The 22,053-nt window shown below is 40.7% G+C and overlaps 1 protein-coding gene across 1 annotated transcript in view; it reads right to left on the bottom strand.

The window, feature by feature from the left end:
- Positions 1 to 22,053, bottom strand: part of Wdr62 (WD repeat domain 62) — a gene marked incomplete in the record, with an annotated part of 218,769 nt that overhangs the window by 48,537 nt on the left and 148,179 nt on the right. Inside the window, 5 exon segments of the mRNA XM_076183564.1 lie at positions 640 to 778; positions 3,896 to 4,119; positions 8,443 to 8,511; positions 14,120 to 14,238; positions 21,234 to 21,418. Of these exon segments, the coding sequence (XP_076039679.1) occupies positions 640 to 778; positions 3,896 to 4,119; positions 8,443 to 8,511; positions 14,120 to 14,238; positions 21,234 to 21,418 (736 nt within the window).

Below are 22,053 nucleotides of genomic sequence, written 5' to 3'. Positions count from 1 at the left end.
TAATTACATCATTTCACACAATTATAATTGAAAATATAGTACTAAATTCCACTTTTTAAATATGCCATGAATTGTTATACCAGAGTAGACTTCAAGATCCTCAAGAACTTGAGGGGAAGACTGACAACAGGATGGATGGACAGGGTAAAGGGCACCTTGGGATATCTGTTGAGCAGGGAAGGGAGAGGGCAAGATTGATGGGAGTGGAGAATTGTTGTGAATGGATGATAAAAATGACATGGCCCAAAGGAATTTCTTCTTGTCTGCTCTGTATTTTCATGAATAGACAAGGAGAGGGTTACCAAGTAATGAACCATTGGAGGTAAACCAGCTTTGGTTGTTGGGCCCTATTGTGGTGCCATGTATTGCTACACTTCTTCTGACCCAAACTGTGGGTGGGGGATAGGGATGGGCTTTCATGTACAAGAAGCTAAAAGGAAAAATAAATAAGTGTTGAATGGGTGTGAGATGGGTAAAGGCTAGCCACCTCCCTTATAAGGGGAATGGAGCCTTCTGGTATACATATGTATATACCAACCAATTAATTAGTCATTCAGTCCAATGCTGAATAACATCTTCCCCTCACATAAGTTGGAAAAAAAAAAAAAAAAAAAAAAAAAAAAAAAAAAAATCTCCTACCTCATCATCATCATCAGAATCTTGTGAACCTGAGACTGAGACAAGGGGAATGTCAGTTGGTCTTTCTGGTCGAGCTTTTCGATGGCGTCTTTGTGACCTTCTGAGTTCTTCCACATCCATTGCATTTACAGTGAAGTCACTATAGGAAAAAAATACACTTTAATATAGCTTGAAATGTAAAAATTATATATTTTCACTCAATCAATATGCTCTCCAAAGAAAGGAACTGCTAGTGACCTATGGCAATTATAATATGTAATATAATGTAACATAATGCATTATTTATAATTGCGTATGTAACTATGTGTATTCTCTGGTGCAGCAAGCAACATACTCCAGTACATTGATGCCACATAATATGATATACAACTATGTATATCTATGCATACATTCTATCTGTATCTATCCCTACCTTTTCCTCTAACATCTTTGCATATAGATGTCCTACATGTATAAATGTTCATAATGTAATTCTGTATATACTATATAAGTATATTATATGTACATAGGTCTCCTTCTGGGGTATTAGCTACATGTTATTGTGGCAAAGTAGCACGCAGTTGATACTTTAGGGTCTATATGGGGCACCACTACAGACCAGAGTCACACATCATTTTGTCTGTGATTGAGGAGGACTCTGTTCATTGAGAAATGATGACACTTTTATTATAGTGTGGCTGTCCCTCTGTTATGCTGTCCCCCCCACCCCTTGTTACTGTCCTGTACCATTTCTCTGAATATTCATTTCCTTTCTTTTGCCTACCCTGTGGTGGGGGGAAAAGAATGCTGCCACCAAGCTTCCCACTTGAGTCATATGAGGCAACTAAAAAAACCGGGATGGGGATAGGACTAGGAATCCAACTACCTGTAGCCCCAAAAGGGACATTCCTAAAAAAAGTAAAGGCATAAGAGGGTCTAGGAGTTTTCCAACTGGTACCCTAAGGTTTTTGTAAGGGTAGAGGGGAGTGGAATATGTAGGGGATGGAATGTGTGGGAGTGGTTTCTATGCCTTTATTTTTGGCTACCTCTTGTGTAAGGGGGAAGAAAGCCTTTGGTATATGTATGTAGGTTAGATGTGGCAACTCTGCATGCCCAGGCAGAGACACCAGAGCCTATGACCTAAGGTCAGTGAGGAGTAAGCTGCTTGCATTGGTCACTTGTAACTTAATAATACATAACCACATAACCTCGACTCTTATTTACTTTATCCACACAGTAATCATGGTGAACAACACCATAACTGGTGACTGCCCAGAGTAGCTATTTAACGTGGATAAGAGTAATGAGTGGATACTTAATTCAAAGTGACTTGTGTTTCACAACTGTGGTATTCCAGTGATGCTTTCAATAACTTGTGTGCTGTATCTAATGGGCACTGTATCAACAATGTATAAAGAAGCTCTTTTTCTACACATCCTTCAACCTCATCCTTGATCCAGACCAACCAACAGCCTATCTGCAGAAAATATGTTGCAGGACAATGCCATGACACCATCCAGTTGTTTGTCATGCCAGGTATGGAAATCCTTGATAGAGAAGACTTGCTAAATTGGGATAAGAGAAATACATGGGGACTTGGAAGAAAGCTCAAAAAGGACAGTTATAGAAGAGACTTGAAAAAGAACAGTTTCACAGAGTGGTGGATGTATAGAACAAACTAGATGAAACAAAAGTGTGTGCAAAAACCATACATGAATTTAAGAGCAAATTAGACATGGCAAGATACAGAGGCAGGACACCACGAGCATAGCTCCCCTTACTGTAAGATACAATGAGGTAAATACAAACAACAGCTGCAGCAGCAGCATCGAGACCCATGTCAACCATGCCAACACTTCTGGCAGCAGCAGCAATCACCTTTCGACCCCCACAATTTGACAAAACTTCCCCAGCATGCTGGTTTCTTCAACTGGACTCCCAATTTCTTTCGGCAAACATCACTATGTCCACCACCAAGTTTCATCACACTGTAGAAAGTTTACCCATTCAAATGCTCAACCAGATCAGTGATAATGTCGTCAACTCCGCTGACTAAGACAGATTGAAGTGGGAGTTGACCACCATGAACCTAAGTACTTTATTCTTCAACTTTCCCAAGGTGATACATCCATCTCAATTGACTGACTCAAACCAGCATATCTTCCCATCACTCCACCACCTCAGACATGCACAAATGACGTTACTGTAACCAACACTACAAGTACAAATGACATCACCGACACCAATACTCAGACACTCACACCTGACATCTTCACCCCTGCCTTTGAATTCTCTCCCACCCTGTCCTCTCCAACTATTTCACCTCCTCCACCTACCCTCCCTGCAATCCCACGTGTAACATGATCATGAAGGACAGTTTGCTTCAGAAACCACTCTGATTATTTTTACTTTTAATTATCCTCAGCTCTTAAGAGAGAGTCACTGTTAATATTTTCATATGTATTTTTGATATCTTGTAATATGTATGTCCTACTTTTTCTCCCCCCCCCCCCAATAAGTACATTTCACTCTTGTGGGGGGAGTCAATGTAGCATTTGTAATATAATGTAAAACAATGTAATGTAATGTAACTTAATGTGTAATTTATAACTGCGTATGTACCTACGTGTATTCCTTGGCGCAGCAAGGAACATACTCTAATACATTGATGCCACATATGATATACAACTATGTATACTTATTCATACATTCTAGCTGTATCCAGCCCTACCTTTTCCTGTAACATATTAGCATGCAGAAGCTTTATTTGTATCCATGTTCATAAGGTGATTCTGTATATGCTAAATAAGTATGTCCTACATAGATAGGTTAGATGTGACAACTCTATTTGCCTGGACAGAGATGCCAGAAGTGACAACCTAGGGTCAGTGAGGAGTAAGCTGCTTGCATTGGTCACTTGTAACTTACTTAATAATACCAAATACCACATAACCTCAACTCTTATTTACTCTATCCACATGGTAATCATGGTAAACAACCATAGACCTCTAAATCGTATTTGTATTCCTGAAAGTAATATATACAATCCAAAACACAAATCTTTACTATATAATTTCTACTCCCTCAGTCTGAAAATCCCCTAATCAATATGCTCTCCATAATAAGCAATACTAAGATTTTAGAAAAGCTCAAAGAAAGGTTCTGCTAGTGACCTCTAAATCATATTTGTATTCCTGAAACTAATATATACAGTACAAAACACAAATCTTTACTATATGGTTTCTATCTCCTCAGTCTGAAAATCTAACAAAATTACCTTCCAGTGTCATCATTCTGGGGATAGTACATAAGTCGTTCTGGCTGTTCAGGTTCTGTGCTTTCTGCCTCATCTTCATGGTCACTGCAGTCCTCGATGTCACCATCATGGTCTGTAGCTCCTCCATCCTCCATTCGGAAGCTGCTCACATCACTCTCATCAGTTAGAGGTCTCCCACGCTCAAATTCGTTCCCTCTCTTAAAAGTCAGTTTTGATGTTGGTATCTGTGCAAGAATTTGGCAATATAACAATGAGAAGAGAAGGTATCATATTTCAGTACTGATAACCAGTGCTGAAGAAATGGAGTTACAAGATATGGTAAAAGAGAATTAAAAATGCCAGAGATCTAAAACCCAATCCAGAGCAAAGTGCTTGCAGCCTCAATGCTGCATTTTCATATGCAGGTAAGGGTGTTTACAAAAGTTAAAGATAGGTAGCTGGGAGATGATTCTCCAACCACCACTCACAGGTACTTATCACAGGTCCCAGCTAAGGTTGCATGAAGCATTGATTATAGCCATGTTGCAGAGAACATACATACATACATATACCAAGGCTTTTTCCACCTTACTAGGGAGGTAGCCAAAAAGGAAAAGGCATAAAATCATTCCCACCCATTCCATCCTTGAAAACACTCCACACCCCTCCACCCTCCCTCCCATCTTAGCACCTCCTAGATGCGGGCCATCCCTGCACCCTGTCCACTGCCCTGGGTCAGAAGCAGTGTCGCAAGATACAGTACATCCACAGCAAGGCCGCTTCATTAATCGGGGAACCCCCCCCCTCTCCGTCCCCCCCATATAAAGGAGAATATGGGGAGAAATCCCTTCGGGCTGCGTCAAAATTTTGCTCACACACACTATCTCACCCCCCATCCCCCCGTCCATTCCACCTCATGCATCACAACATCTTCCATATACAACCATTCTCCATTCACCCGTCTTCTGTCCTCTCCCGTCCTTCCTCAACAGACATTCCCCTCTTCCCCAAAGCCCCCTTCACCCCATCCATCCATCTCATCCTAGGACGTCCCCTCATGTTCACTCCCTCCACATCTGCCTTCCACACCTCCTTTACTAGTCTTTCTTCACTCATTCTTTCCATGTGTCCAAACCATCCTAATACTCTTCCATCAACCCTATCTCCCAACTCCCTTTCCACCCGTTCTCCTCCTCACCTCCTCATTTCTCACTCTAGCCTAGTAACCCCCATCATACTTCTCAGACATTTCATCTCAAACACATTCAAGCTCCTTCTCTCTTCCTCTCTTATGTTCCATGTTTCTGCCCCATACAGTGCTGTTGGCACAATCACTCCTTCATACAGTCTCCTCTTAGCATCCATACCCAAATTTCTATTCCTCATTACACTTTTTAATCCACCAAGGCATTTACTCGCTTCTCTCAATCTACATTCTACCTCCACCTTTTCCTGCCACATTTGCACCCAAGTATCTAAAACTATCCACTTCCTCCAGTTGCTCTCCCTTAATGCTCACTTCCAGATTACTGCCACTTTCACCCCTTGTACATCTCATCACCTTACTTTTACCCACATTTATCTTTAGCTTTCTTCTATCACACACTCTCCCAAACTCTGTCACCAACTTCCTCAATCCCTCCTCCGATCCTGCCACAAGCGCAGTGTCGTACGCAAACAACAGCTGGCTCATCTCCCACTTTTCTCCATTTTCTTTAACCATCTCCAATCCCTGACCCACTACCCTTGCATTTACCTCTTGCACTACCCCATCCATGTATAAGTTGAACAGCCAGGGTGACATAACGCATCCTTGACGAAGTCCCACCTTTACCTCAAGCCACTCACTCTCTCCATTTCTAATCCTGACACAAGCTCTACTACTCTCATAAAAACTCTTGACAGCTCCGAGAAGCTTTCCTCCTATCCCGTATATCCGCATAACCTCCCACAGTGCCTTTCTGTCTACCCTGTCAGCCTTTTCCAGATCCATAAAGGCCCAAAAAACATCCTTCCCCTTTCCTATAGCTTTCTCACATATCTGTTTTACCACAAAAATCTGATCTACATAATCTCTAACTGCCCTAAATCCACACTGTTCCTCACCAATTACTCCCTCTCTTCCTCTCCTAATCCTCTCAATCAAGATCCTCCCATAAGCCTTCCCAACTACACTTAACAAGCTAATCCCTCTGAAACTACTACATTCACACTTGTCCCCCTTTCCCTTGTAAAGTGGAACTATACAAGCACTCCTCCAGTCCTCCGACGCTCTACCTTCTCTCCAGCAAACATTAAATAACCTCACCAACCAGTCTACCATCACTGTACCTCCTTTTTTAAGACATTCTGCATGGCATCCATCCAGACCAGGTGCCTTACCTGCTTTCATCATCTTAACTGCTGCCTTCACTTCATCCTTCCTTATATCTCCTCCATTTTCCTCACTCATCACGGTCATTTTCTTAGCATTTCCCACTGCAGCTATCTTTCCCTCCCTATCCTCCTTCACATTTAGCAACTCCCTAAAATATTCTGCCCATCTTCCTCTTACTGCCTTCTCTTCCATTATCATCTCTCCATCTGCACCTTTTACCTTTTCTTCTCTACTTGATTCGCCTCCTCTTCCTCTCGTAATTTCTTTCCAAAACATCTTTTTATTACTTTCAAAATTTTCTGTCATTATCTTACCCCATTTTACATCTGCTCTCCTCTTTGCCTCCTTTACCTTTTTCTTTACTTCTCTTTTCTTTTCTTTGTACGTCTCATATGACTCCCTCGTCCTATTTTGTAACCAATCTGTGTAAGCTCGCTTCTTCTCTTCTACAACCTTCTTTGTTTCCTCATCCCACCATTCACTACCCTTCTTTCTATTTCCTCCTGTCCTTCTTGTTCCACACACCATCTTTGCACACTTTGTGACTCCCTCCTTGAACCATCCCCATTCCTCCTCCACACCTACCTCTACTCTATCCTTCACTCCCTCCCACTCCTCCTTCAGCTTCTTCTTGTACTCCTTCTCCTTTTCCTTTTCATTTAAAGAGTTCACTCTAAGCACCTCCCTACCTTTGGTCCCTTTCCTCTTTCTCCATCTGTCTTCCACTCTCAACTAACCTTCCACCAGAAAATGATCTGATATTCCCCCACCCAATCCCCTTAGCACATGTACATCCTTAACTCTTCCTATCATAATCCTATTTACCACTACATGTGGAAATGTGTCTAGAGAGTTGATGATAGCAAATACAGTGTTTCGGGAGAAAGTCAAGCATAAGTACACATGGGAGAGGGTGGTGGAGGGAAGGGTGGTAGATAGAGCAGAGAACATACTTCAAATATAAGTGAGACAGAGGAAGTGATATTTCTGGGATGGGTTGTTTAAGAAATATGACAAGTGTCACAAGAATGGACAGAGTGAAAAATGTGGTGGTAAGGCAGAGAATGAGGATAGGAAGAGAGCTACTGGACAGGGTAGATTAGAAAATGCTGTGGTGGTTTAGGTATAAAGGAAGAATGATTGAGGAAAGATAAGAAATGAATGTGGAAAACAGAACTAGATGAGTGAATTTGAGAGGAAAACTGAGATAGGTGGAAAAGGGCTTTGGATGCATGGAGAGTTTCCGTTGAGCAGGAAAGAGAGTGCAAAAGACAGGAGTGATTGGGATGTTCACATCTGCTTTATAAATCATTCTGAGTGGCTCAGAATGGTAACTGCCATATGATAAAACAGGAGGGATAAACCAGTTCCAACTGTTGTGTTCTGCTGTGGAAGAGCAGTACTATACTGCATTACCTTTTGACACAGACAGTACAACCCTTCATCCTTGAGATGGTGAGAGGGAAGGGATGACTGAGTGGGTTTAATTGTGTATGATGGGAATGTGCATATTGATACAGCCACCCCCTTTAAACAGGGAAAACAGGCTTTGGTATGTGTGTGTGTGTGTGTGTGTGTGTGTGTGTGTGTATATATATATATATATATATATATATATATATATATATATATATATATATATATATATATATATATATATATATATATATATATATATAATACAGCAGCCTTCAATCTTTTCATCTGGACTTGTACTACATTTTGGCTTCACTGTTTTGAAACCCTTAAGAATACATGTCTGCTATGATGAAAGAAACTACATGCAATACATAATAAAATTAAGTCTTAAAGTATATACACTTGTTCTGTCATGGAGTAAATACTGCAAGCAACCCTTACATCTATCCTATTCTTCAGCTTTGTTTTTGTCTATACTAAAAAATACAAAATCAATACTGTTGCATCACAAGAAAGCCAATTCCCAAGGGGAATAATGCAACTGTAAGAGAATAGGTTACCATAATTCTACAATAGAAAAAACTAACAGAATACATCTGTAAAGTCATACTATATATGGCAAGCCAAATGTTAGTTCAAAGAGATATACCAATAAGCAGCAAATTCAAAATAATTTTGTGAGAGGGCATATTGAAATAGGAAAAACAATGTTAATAAAAAAGCAGAGAAGCAAGTAAAAAAAAGCATGACATTAATTATGGTGAAAGTATACCTTCATAGCCTTTTCAGAGAAAATATCCTTCAAACTGTCAGGACAAGGAACAAATTCATTTTGAGTTTCCTGTAAAAATTAAAGAATAAAGCCTCAGATATTTCATGCAACTGATCCACCAATTTGTTTTTATGCAATTTAAAGGTTAGTGAACATATTTCTAGTTAAGTGTTTATTATAAATAAGCATCCTGATCAAAAAATGCATATAGTAAAACAAGATTATTTTACTGAGTCATTCTGTAGATGGTTAGAGAAAATTAAGAAAGATGTGAGATAAACCAGTTGTTGTTTGCTGATGACACTGTAACTATAGAAGGATTTGAGGGATTAAGGAAGTTAGTAACAGTTTGGGAAGCTGTCCAAAAGGAGAAAGTTTAAGGTAAATGTGGGTAAAAGGTGATTATATGTACAAGGGGAGAGGATGGCAGCAATTTGGAAGCGAGTGCAGGAGAGAGGCTGGAGGAAGGGGATAGTTTTAGATACTTGAGGGCACATGTGGCAGGAAAGGGAAGAGTGGAGGTGGAGGTAGAATGTAGATTGAGAGAAGCAAGTAAATGCCTTGGGGGATTAGAAAGTGTAATGAGAAATAGACATTTGGGAATGCATGCGAAGACGGAGGGAGGAAGGGGTGGCAAGTGGGAGTGGAGTGGGTGGGGAAGAAATGGGTGGGAGTGGAATTATGCCTTTTGACTTTGGCTACCTCCCTTATAAAGGGGAAAAAACACTTGGTATATGTATGTTCTTTGTAGATCTACAACTTTCATGTCATCCCATAGGATTCTCCATCTCTTGTTCATACTTTTGAATGGACGATGAGGAGGGTCACCATATGGAGAAGTGGTGGGGATAAACCAGCTCAAGTTGTTGAGCCCTGCTGTGGAAGACTGATGTCTCACTGCATTGCTTCTGACTTGACCAATATGGCAAAGGACAGGGTAATGGTTCATTCACAAGATGCTAACATAGGAGGGGTGGTTGAATGGGTTTTATTTCTTTATCATGGATCTTAATCTAATTAAGATGGGCAGTGGGCTGGAGACAGGAATGACCCTTCATCCATGAGGAGCTAAGAGGGAAACAAGGGTTGTGGTATATAGATTATGTATCTTGAAACAAAGAAAAGATTATAGATAGGGGTGATAGTGTCTATAACACTGTATAGGATAGACACAGAATTTAAGGGAGTCAGAAAGGAGGAATATAAATGTATCCCCCACCATTCAGCTGGTTCCAGCCTGGCAGGTAAACCACATGAGGAGAGAGTAAGAAGCATTGAATCTGCCAACATTGAATGATCAAAGAGAAAGGGGTGATATGATTAAAGTATTTAGGTCACTAAACAGGATAAAATACACTGACAGAAGAAATTTCTTGATCAGGGATGAAAGGGGCTTTAACCACTTCGGTACGATGACGCCTACATAGGCATCATGAGGCGCAAGTGGGTGCACGAGGATGCCAGTGTCGGCGTCTTGTATATTATATCTGTAGATGTACATGAGTTACCCCCAGGTTCTATGAACTGGTTTGATCACATTTTCTGTTTATTATTAATCAGAGTAAAAGAGAACAAGTGACTTTATATTTTATAATGTGAGTAGCATGATGCATGGTACATATGGCACGCCAATGATGTGTGCGAGAATTTGATTCATACTGAAGTGGTTAAGAGGTAGTGGTGAGGTGCCTACACCAGGAGGCATGTAGCTGCAGTTAAAGCCGCCACTTTTTTCCCTGTGCATTTAGACTGTTAGGGCACAGAACAATCACTACTGTAAATTAGAGAGAACTGCTGGACCCACAACTAAGTGAATGCAAAACCAACAATTTTCTGATTATGTTACTAGTGCACATATAAGAAGTCAAGTGAACAAATTTAGGATGTGAAGAAACATATTTTCCAGTAGAGCTCCATAAATACTTGGAAAAGCTTACAAGGTAATACAACTCAAGCTAGAACAATACATGAATTAAAATGTAAGTATGATTACAGGAAATTAAGGATACAGATCAAGTTGAAACCACACATAAATTCAAAGCTATATACCATAGGCTTCTTCCCCCTTATAAGGGAGGTAGCCAAGTCAAAAGGCAACCCACTCCCATCCATCCTCTTTTCCTTCCTCTTCCATTCCTAGCTATGAAACTAGGTATGAAAAACTGGAGAGTAAGAGACTGGACCCCATGATCAATGTTCCTTTCCTACATGCAAATACCAAAAGCTTTTTCCCCCTTACAAGGAAGATAGCCAAAAAACAATGGCATAAAAATCACTCCCACCCATTCCATCCCTAACATACTCCACTCCCCTCCACCCTCTTCCCTTTCTCTTATCTTGGCTACTCCTGAATGACAGGTCATCCCTGCATCTTGCCCACTGCCCTGGGTCAGAAGCAGTGTCGCAAGACACAGCACATCCACAGCAAGGCCACTTCATTAAATTGGTGACACCCCCTCTCCATCCCCTCATGCAGAAAAGGAGAAGACGGGGAGAAATCCCTTTGGGCTGCATCAATTTATTTCTCACACATACTCCCTCACCCTAAATCCACCACCCACTCCCTTTCATGCATCACAGCATTATCCATACACAATCATTCTCCATTCACCCCAATCTTCTGTCTTCTATTGTCCGTCCTTCTTCAACAGACATGCCCCTCTTTCCCATTGCCCCTTTTACCCCATCCATCCATCCATCTCATTCTTGGTCGACCCGTCATGTTCACTCTTTCCACACCTCTTTTACTAGTCTTTCTTCATTAATTCTTTCCATGTGCTCAAACCATCCCAATACTCTTTCATCAACCCTGCCTTCCAACTCCCTTTCCACCACCAGTTCTCCTCCTCACCTCCTCGTTTCTCACTCTATCCAGCCTAGTAACTCCTATCATACTTCTCAGGCAATTCATTTCAAACACATTTAAACTCCTCTTTTGCTCTCTTATGATTCATGTTTCTGCCCCATACAGTACTGTCAGCACAATCACTCCTTCATACAATTTCCTCTTAGCATCCATTCCCAAATGTCTATTTCTAATTACACCCCAAGGCATTTACTCACTTCTCTCACTCTACATCCTACCTCCACCTCCACTCTCCCTTTCCCTCCACATTCGCACCCAAGTATCTAAAAATATCCATTTCTTCCAGTCTCCCTTAATACTTGCTTCCAGTCTGCTGCCACTTTCTCCCCTTGTAAATCTCATCACCTTACTTTTACCCACATTTATCTTCATGGAGATGGTTAAAGAAAATGGAGAAAAGTGGGAGATAAGCCAGTTGTTGTTTGCTGACAACACTGTGCTTGTAGCAGTATCAAAGGGGATTGAGGAAGTTAGTGACAGAGTTTGGGAAGGTGTGTGAAAGAAGTTGAAGATGATGATGACCATATCATCATCATCTTCAACTTCTTTCACACACCTTCCCAAACTCTGTCACTAACTTCCTCAATCCCTCCTCAGATCCTGCTACAAGCGCAGTGTCGTCAACAAACAACAACTGGTTTATCTCCCACTTTTCTCTATTTACTCTAACTATCTCCAGTCCCTGCCCACCACCCTTCCATTTACCTCTCACATCACCCCATCCATGTATAAACTGAACAGCCACGGTGACATAACATATCCCTGATGAAGTCCCACCTTTACCTCAAATCACTCACTCTCTCCATTTCTAATCCTAACATAAGCTCTACTACTATTGTAAAAACTCTTGACTCCTCTTAAAAGCTTTCCTCCTATCCCATATATCTAAAATACCTCCCACAGTACCTTCCTGTCTACTCTGTCATAAGCCTTTTCCAGATCCATAAAAGCCCAAAGAACATCCTTACCTTTTCCTACAAGTTTCTCACATATCTGTCTTATCACAAAAATCTGATCTATGTGACCCCTACCTGTCCTAAACCCACAGTTCCTCACCAACTGCTCCTACAATTATATAAATACATATGAACACACACAGCAATATTGGTTGGGCTATATCACATTCTAAGCTATTCTAAGTATCTATGAATTTGAAGCTAGGTATGAAAAATTGAAGAGTAAAAGAGAGGACCCCATGATCATTGCTCCTTTCCTGTATACTACAATTAGGTAAATACATATGCACATACACAAGAATATTGGTTGGGCTATATCACATTCTAAGCTATTCTAAGTATTTATGCATCTGTATGGAAAACTATTTCTTCACATCCTTTAAATTTCAGTCTTTTTCAATTTGTTCTTGTGATTCTTTAGTCAATGTACATACCCTTTAGTGACCTGAATGCTATAATCAAGTCACCACTTTCTCTTTGCTCTTTCAATGTTGGCAGCTCCAATGCTTTTTGTCTCTTCATGGCTTAACTGCCAGGCTGGGAACCAGTTTGGTTGCTGGCCTTTGATTCATCATGATCTTGCTTCCATCTTTCAAGAGGATACAAAGGACAGCAACCAAATTGGTTCCCAGCCTGGTTGGTAAGCCATGTGAGAAGAGCTTCCAACATTAACAGATCAAAGAGAAAGAGGCAACTTGAATACAGTGTTTGGGTCACTAAAGGGGATACACTACCATGATAGAAAAAATGTCTTTATTTGAGATAGCATGGCTTTCAAAGGTCATAAGAACAAATGAAAAAAGTCTAAAGCGTTTGCAGAAATGCAATTTCTATAAAGATGCACATGTACTTAGAATAGCTTAGAAGGTAATATAGCCTAAACTGGAACAACTTATGAATTCAAATCTAAATATGTAATTGGATATCTAAGAGATAAAACCCAAGTTGGAAACACATGTAAATTTGTAGCCAGATAATGAATTAAGCAAGAGACATGACTCCGTGAGTGCTCCTTTCCTGTATACTACAATTAGGAAATAATATATATATATATATATATATATATATATATATATATATATATATATATATATATATATATATATATATATATATATATATATATACATACACAGACACACAAAGAAATCACAAAAACATGTGATAAACTATTTTTTGCAGAAACCACTGGGAAATGAAAAATACGGTTACTGAAGGATGTCCTAAATAGACGAAAATGTTCAGTAACCATATTTTTCATTTCCCAGTAGTCAGTAGTTTCGAGAGAGAAAGAGAGAGAGAGAGAGAGAGAGAATGTGTGTGTGTGTGTGTGTATGTATATATATATATATATATATATATATATATATATATATATATATATATATATATATATATATATATAATATATATACATACAAAGAGCTTTTTCTCCCTTATAAGGGAGGTAGCTAAACAGAGGCATGTACCTATTCCCACCCATTTCACTCCCCTCCATCACCCTTTCCACCCCTCCCATCTCAGCTACTCATGAATGATGGGCCATCCCTACATCTGCCAAATATATATATATATATGCATTTCCTTCTTCCTAGAGACAAATCATTCTAATGAGCTATGAGTTAAACTGCAAACAGAAGGTGGTTTCTTTACCCAACCCCCCTAGTTGAATAAAATTATCTGGTATCAACCTGATTGAAATGCATGAAATATACATCAGCCTGAAAATAGCAGGGTGTTTCTAATTGCAGCCCATGTTTAGTAAATTTAGTGCACATATATACTCTGAAACCCTAGGCAATATTTACATTGCATACTTACAACATAAATAATGACAAAGCAAAAATAAACATACATGTTTTGATGACGTGACTATTGTTTCCCTTTGTACATTTGGAGGAAATTGTTTGGCAACTCCAACATTGTCTTCTAAGGAACTTTCCTTACTGGACTCTGAATCTCCAACACGTTTATCTGAAATGAGAAAGATACATGCCAATACTCATCATTATTTCATAAATACATATAGAGGATACCTAAATAATTCAAGTTCATCAAGAAGTGTATATCTTATGTCTTCATGAAAATCTTTTATTCTCAAATTATACATAATTACCCACAAAGCATAGTGGTAGATCATAACAAAAATATCTTCACTATCATACTTGTCCCTTTTACTCCGTCCTGCTTAAACAAAATGAAAACTGCACCACTTATCTTCCCCTGGCAAGGGTCCTGAGTTGTATTTACCTAGTTGTATTTACCTATTCAGGAGGTGCTAAGATAAGAGGGAGGGTGGAGGGGTGTGGAGTGTATTCAGGGATGGAATGTGTGGGAATGATTTTATGCCTTTTTCATTTTGGCTACCCCCTTTGAAAGGGGGAAAAAGCCTTGGTATATGTATGTATGTATGTATTTACCTATTTGTATTAAATGGGAAGGGAGCTATGCTCATGGTCACCCATCTTTGTATTTCTCAGCATCAAGTTTTTTCTTAAAATCTTGAATAGTGTTTGCACACACTGTTTCTTTGTTTAATTTGTTCCAAGTAACTCTGTGTGGGAAGCTATTTTTTTTTTTTTTTCAGATGTCTTCTGTAATTCTCTTTTTTGAGTTTCTTTTCATGTCCTCTTGTCATGCAGAGTACTTAATGAAGGGAGTTGTGAGAGTGGAATAGCTGGGAAGAGTATTTAATGAGTACCTACGGTGCACAAATGGATTGGAGAAGTGCATGTTTAGCTCAACTACATACATAAATACATATACCAACGGCTTTTTGAGGTAGCCAAGGTCAAAATGCATAAATCCACTCCCACTCATTTCATCCCCACATACTTCACTCCCATTCACCACCCCTCCCTCCATCTTTTCTTGGCTCCTCATGGATAACGGGTCATCCCTGCATCTCACTTACTGCCCTGGGTCAGAAGTAATGCAGCAAGACACAGCACGTCCATAGCAAGGCCGCTTCATTTAATAAGCAACCACCCTCTATGTCCCTTCATGCAGAAAAAGAGAAGACAAGGAGAAGTCCCTTCGGGCTGCACCGAAATAACATTCACTCGTACTCCCATGCATCACAGCATCATCCATGCACAATCATTCTCCACTCACCCCCATCTTGTCTTCTCCCTTTCTTCCTCAACAGACATTCCCCTCTTTCTCAACACCCCTTTCACTCTATCCATCCATTTCATCCTTGGTTGGCCCCTAACGTTCACTCTGTCCACCTCTGCCTTCCACACTTCTCTTGCCAATCTTTCTTCCATGTGTCCAAACCATCCCAATACTTTTTCATCAACCTTTTCTGCCAACTCCTTTTCCAACCCTTTCTCATTGGCAATTCTAGGACTATGAAAGTGGGAGGGCCAGCTAAAAAAACTGGGGTGGGGGAGGGGGGGGGGATTGGCATGGCCCTCCCAGCCCCCCCCCCCCCCCCCTTAGAATTGCCACTGCATGTGACGCCATTACGGGGTCGGTACCGCACTAGTATTTACCAAGGTGTGTGTGTGTGTGTGTGTGTGTGTGTGTGTGTGTGTGTGTGTGTGTGTGTGTGTGTGTGTGTGTGTATATATATATATATATATATTATATATATAATTATATATATATATATAATTTAAAAATAGGATATGCAAAAAAACTGGGGGGGGGGGGGCAACCTGGGGGCCAGCTGAAAAACTGGGGGAGCCATGGCCCACCCCGGCCCCCCCCAAGAATCGCCACTGCCCCTACTCTCCTCCTCACCTTTCCATTTCTCATTCTATCCAGCCTAGTAACCCCTAGCATACTTCTCACATTTCATCTCAAACACATTTAAACTCTTTTTTATATGTTCCATGTTCATACCCTATACAGTGCTGTCAACACAATCACTCCTTCATACAATCTCCTTTTATCCATTCCCAAATGTCTACTTCTCATTGCTCATTAATTCAACTGGAAAAGGGAAATGGGGACTAGTATGAAAATAGTAGTTCTAGTGTCTGTTAAATGTAGTAGTTAGTCAGGTGTATCGGGGGCGCACTGAGAGGTTTAGGAGGGAAATGAAGGGAGTCAATCAGTCAGTTAGTCCACTGCCCCTAGTCTCCTTTGCAAGAGATCCACAGCTCTCAGGTACATAAGAACATAAGAATGAAGGAGACTGCAAGAGACCATAAGGCCTACACTAGGCAGTCACATATCCATAACCACCTATCATCCCCATCTATAAAGTTGTCTAACCTTTTCTTAAGACAACTGATAGTTTCAGCACTCAGATGTTTGAGTCTATTCCATTCATTGACCACTTTATTGGTAAACCAGTTCTTGCCTACCTCCTTCTTAAATCTAAATTTGTTCCATTTAAATCCATTACTGAGAGTCCTGCCCTGTTGTCTTAATATGACCTTGTCTGCATCCTTGTTAAAGCCCCTGATCCACTTGAACACCTCTATTAGATCACCCCAAACTCTCTATCTTTCCAGAGATGTAAATTAAGGTACCTTAGCCTGGCCTCATAAGTTAAACTTCTGAGCCCATGTATCATTTTGGTCATTCTCCTCTCTAATGATTCTAGTGAACTGATATCTATTCTATAGTACAGAGACCAAAACTGTACCGCGAAGTGAAGGATGGATCTAATGCCAGATAATTTGATAACTACCTCTGCATTTTTATTTGTAAAGGTCCTAACAATGAAACATAATGTTCTGTTAGCTCTATTCCTGGTGCTTATCCACCATTTCCTGGATTTAGGATCAGGACTCACTAGCACTCGCAAGTCTCTCTCACACCCAGTTTTCTCTATAAAGGTGTTAAGCTATGCCTACTTTCTGGGTTGTGTAAACCTACGATGAACACACTGCACTTTAAGACATTGAAGTTAATTTGCCATTTCATTGACCATGTGAACAATTTGTTAAAATCCTCCTACAGTATCTCAGCATCTCCTGACCTAATTTGGTGTCCTATTTTGTAAGTGCATATGGGCCTGGTAGTGAGAAGAATGTAGAAGGGAGGCTTTTTGGATAGATTTAAATGAGTGCATAGAGGGATTAGGGAGGATCATCAATGTAGTAGTATTGGGAGACCTATGCTAGGGTAGGAAATGAACCAATTGATGGAGTGGTTGGGAAATGTGGAGTTCCAGCAAAGAATCGTAGTGGAGAGTTGATGGTGGAAATGTGTTGAGAGAGTTGATGATAGCAAATACAGTGTTTTGGAAGAAAGTCAAGCCTAAGTACACATGGGAGAGGGTGGTGGAGGGAAGGGTGGTAGAGCATTAATGGACTATGTAGTGGTAGATAGGAGTATAATAGGAAGAGTTAAGGATGTACATGTGCTAAGGGGAGAGAGTGGGGGAATATCAGATCATTTTTTGGTGGAAGGTGAGTTGAGAATGGAGGATAGATGGAGAAAGAGGAAAAGGACAAAAGGTAGGGAGGTGCTTAGAGTGAACTCTGTAAATGAAAAGGAAAAGGAGGAGTACAAGAAGAAGCTGAGCGAGGAGTGGGAGATAGTGAAGGATAGAGTAGAGCGAGGAGTGGAGGAGGAATGGGGATGGTTCAAGGAGGGAGTCACAAAGTGTGCAAAGATGGTGTGTGGAACAAGAAGGATGGGAGGAAATAGAAGGAAGGGTAGTGAATGGTGGGATGAGGAAACAAAGAAGGTTGTAGAAGAAAAGAAGCGAGTTTTCACAGATTGGTTACAAAATAGAACGAGGGAGTCATATGAAAGGTACAAAGAAGTGAAGTAAAGCACAAGGTAAAGGAGGCAAAGAGGAGAGCAGGTGTGAAGTGGGGTAAGAGTATGACAGAAAATTTTGAAAGTAATAAGATGTTTTGGAAAGAAATTAAGTGAGGAAGAGGAGGCGAATCAAGTAGAGAAGAAAAGGTAAAAGGTGTAAATGGAGAGATGATAATGGAAAAGAAGACAGTAAGGGGAAGATGGGCAGAGTATTTTAGGGAGTTGCTAAATGTGAAGGAGGATAGGGAGGGAAAGATAGTTGAAGTGGGAAGTGCCAAGAAAATGACCGTGATGAGTAAGGAAAATGGAGGAGAAATAAGGAAGGATGAAGTGAAGGGAGTTGTTAAGATGATGAGAGCAGGAAAGGCACCTGGTCTGGATGGATGCCATGCAGAATGTCTAAAAAAGGGAGGTACAGTGATGATGGACTGGATGGTGAGGTTATCTAATGTTTGCTGGAGAGAGGGTAGAGTGCCAGAGGACTGGAGGAGTGCCTGTATAGTTCCCCACTTTACAAGGGAAAAGGGGACAAGTGTGAGTGTAGTAGTTTCAGAGGGATTAGCTTGTTAAGTGTTGTTGGGAAGGCTTATGGGAGGATCTTGATTGAGAGGATTAGGAGAGGAACAGAGGGAGTAATTGGTGAGGAACAATGTGGATTTAGGACAGGTTGAGGTTGTGTAGATCAGATTTTTCTGGTAAGACAAATATGTGAAAAAGCTATAGGAAAGAGTAAGGATGTCTTTTGGGCTTTTATGGATCTGGAAAATACTTATGACAGGGTAGACAGGAAGGCACTGTGGGAGGTTTTGCAGATATACAGGATAGGAGGAAAGCTTTTAGGAGCTATCAGGAGTTTTTATGAGAGTAATGGAGCAGGTGTCAGGATTAGAAATGGAGAGAGTGAGTGGTTTGAGGTAAAGGTGGGACTTTGTCAGGGATGTATTATGTTGCCCCGGCTGTTCAACTTATACATGGATGGGGTGGTGTGAGAGGTAAATGCAAGGGTGGTGGGTCAGGGATTGGAGATGTTTAAAGAAAATGGAGAAAAGTGGGAGGTGAACCAGTTGTTGTTTGTGGATGACACAGCACTTGTAGCAAGATCAGAGGAGGGGTTGAGGAAGTTGGTGACAGAGTTTGGGCGAGTGTGTGAAAGAAGAAAGTTGAAGATAAATGTGGGTAAAAGTAAGGTGATGAGATGTACAAGGGGTGAAAGTGGCAGCGACTGGAGGAAATGGATAGTTTTAGATACTTGGGTGCAAATGTGGCAGGAAAGGGTGGAGTGGAGGTGGAGGTAGAATGTAGATTGAGAGAAGCAAGTAAATGCCTTGGTGGATTAAAAAGTGTAATGAGGAATAGACATTTGGGAATGGAGGCTAAGAGGAGATTGTATGAAGGAGTGATTGTGCCAACAGCACTGTATGGGGCAGAAACATGGAACATAAGAGAGGAAGAGAGGAGTTTGAATGTGTTTGAGATGAGGTGTCTGAGAAGTATGATGGGGGTTACTAGGTTGGATAGAGTGAGAAATGAGGAGGTGAGGAGGAGAATGGGGGTGGTAAGGGAGTTGGGAGATAGGGTGGATGAAAGAGCATTGGGATGGTTTGGACATATGGAAAGAATGAGTGAAGAAAGACTAGTAAAAGGGATATGGAAGGCAGATGTGGAGGGAGTGAACATGAGGGGGCAACCTAGGATGAGATGGATGGATGGGGTGAAAGGGGCTTTGGGGAAGAGGGGAATGTCTGTTGAGGAAGGACGGGAGAGGACAGAAGACAAGGGTGTATGGAGAATGGTTGTATATGGATGATGTGATGCATGAGGTGGAATGGGTGGGGGAGATGAGGGGTGAGGTAGTATGTGTGAGATAAATTTTGACGCAGCCCGAAGGGATTTCTCCCCGTCTTCTCCTTTTCTGCATGAAGAGATGGAGAGTGGGGGGTTGCCAATTTAATGAAGCGGCCTTGCTGTGGATGTGCTGTCTTGCAACACTGCTTCTGACCCAAGGCAGTGGACAGGGTGCAGGGATGACCCATCATCCAGGAAGTGCCAAGATAAGAGGGAGGGTAGAGGGTGGAGGGGAGTGGAGTGTATTAGGGATGGAATGGGTGGAAATGCTCTCTATGCCTTTGTTTTTTGGCTACTTCCCTTGTAAGGGGGAAAAAGCCTTTGGTATATGTATTTTAATGTCATTAGCAAACTTACTAACATCACTATTAATCCCATTGTTTTAGTCATTTATATACATAGATATACCAAAGGCTTTTTCCCCCTACACAGGGGGTAGCCAAAAAGAAAAAGGCATAAAAAAACCACTCTCACCCATTCCATTTCCTATATATCCCACTTCCCTCCACCCTCCTCCTTCCCTCTTATCTTGGCACCTCCTGGAATGGATAAACAATAAGGGACCGAAAACAGAGATCTGGGGAACTCCACTAGTAACACTCCCCCTTTTGGATTTTACACATTTTATGGTGATCCACTGTTTTTTGTCACTGATCCAAGTTCTAATCCATTCAAACACTTTTCCCTTCTATGCCATGGATTTTTTACTTTATTCAGTAGTCTCTGGTGGGGCACCTTCTCAAATGCTTTGCTAAAGCAAGATAAATAGCATCATAACTATTATTGTCATCTGATGCCTTGTAGAAATTAGGGTAAAAAGACAGAAGATTAGTTACACATGACTTACCCTTAGTGAACCCATGCTGAGAGTCTTGAATCAAATTATGTCTCTCGATGTGATCTCTGATTCTATTACCTATTACTGATTCAAGGATTCTACCTATAACTGGTTGTCAAACTGATTGGCTTGTAGTTGTGCATACATGATTTATCACCCTTGTTGAAAATAGGAACAACATTTGCCTGTCCTAAGAAATAGGCACAAAACCAATGTCAACTGACTTATTAAATATTTCCATTAAATGGTCACAGATTTTATGGGTGGGAATGGGGCAAGCCAAAAAGTCACTAAGGAAAGAAATATTGTTGCCATCTAGGGATTGTTACTGTGGGGCAGAACGAGATGCATTGTGTCTTCTGTGTGGTGGTTGCATCTAAAGCAATTTGGATCTTAGGTCAGACCAATCCCATGTTAGTTCAGGTTTTGAAGATGGGTGGATGATTCTCTCTGACATTCATCTCCAAAATTATTCTAATAACACACACACCAAAAAGATTTATACATGAACCAGTACATTACAATATTGAGAGCATCCAAGGAATGAAAATATTCTAACCTCTACTTGGAAATGGAATAACTGAGTCTGTGTCATAATGACTCTTAAAGGTGATGGTGTTGGTGTCAATTCGCTGTGCCCATCGCCCCTTTGGGAAGTCAACAGTTTTCTCCATGCTGCCAGGAGGGCTCACAGTCTCCACCATCTGTTTCTTTGCCCAAAGTGGTAACTGACCCACACTGAATCTAGAAATTAAAAAAATATATATATACATATAAGTACTTTCAATAGCATTAATTTTTTTGCATAATATAATTACTTATAATATGAAAAGTGTGGAAGTGGTATATGGGACTGGGAGACAGAACATTTTCACTTGCAGAGTATGGAGAATGGCCCACCTTGTCAGGCTACACCCACAGGTGGGAGGATGCCGATGATAGGGGGGGGAAAAAATTCAGAATTGAATTACATGACATTAACTGGACTGTAATGAGCCTTTTGAAAATATAGAAAGCATTCCTCAGCCCAACCAAACTGAATTTTTCCTATACATTCAGCAAACTCAAAACATTTCCTCAAGATCTTAGGTAGAAACATGATACAACACAAACTAAGTTCAAGGTTTCTATTGAGATGCAGTTTCACAACTACAGGTTTCTAGTCATGGAAACATGAACCAAGAGTTATTATTGTTATCCCTTATATGGGGGAGAGTTGAGTGAAATAATATTTTTGACCTGACTGTTCATGGGTTAAAATAAAACATACACCAAAGGCTTTTTCACCCTTACAAGGGAAGTAGCCAAAAAACAATGGCATAAAATCCAATCCCACCCATTCCATCCCCATATACTCTACTCCCATTCACCTCCCTCCC

The sequence above is a fragment of the Oratosquilla oratoria genome, chromosome 4 (assembly GCF_046742065.1).
Source record: "Oratosquilla oratoria isolate Oo_2021 chromosome 4, ASM4674206v1, whole genome shotgun sequence".
Lineage (NCBI taxonomy): Eukaryota > Metazoa > Arthropoda > Malacostraca > Stomatopoda > Squillidae > Oratosquilla > Oratosquilla oratoria.
The sequence above is the reverse complement of the archived record's forward strand: the minus strand, read 5'-3'. Positions and strand labels throughout refer to the sequence as shown.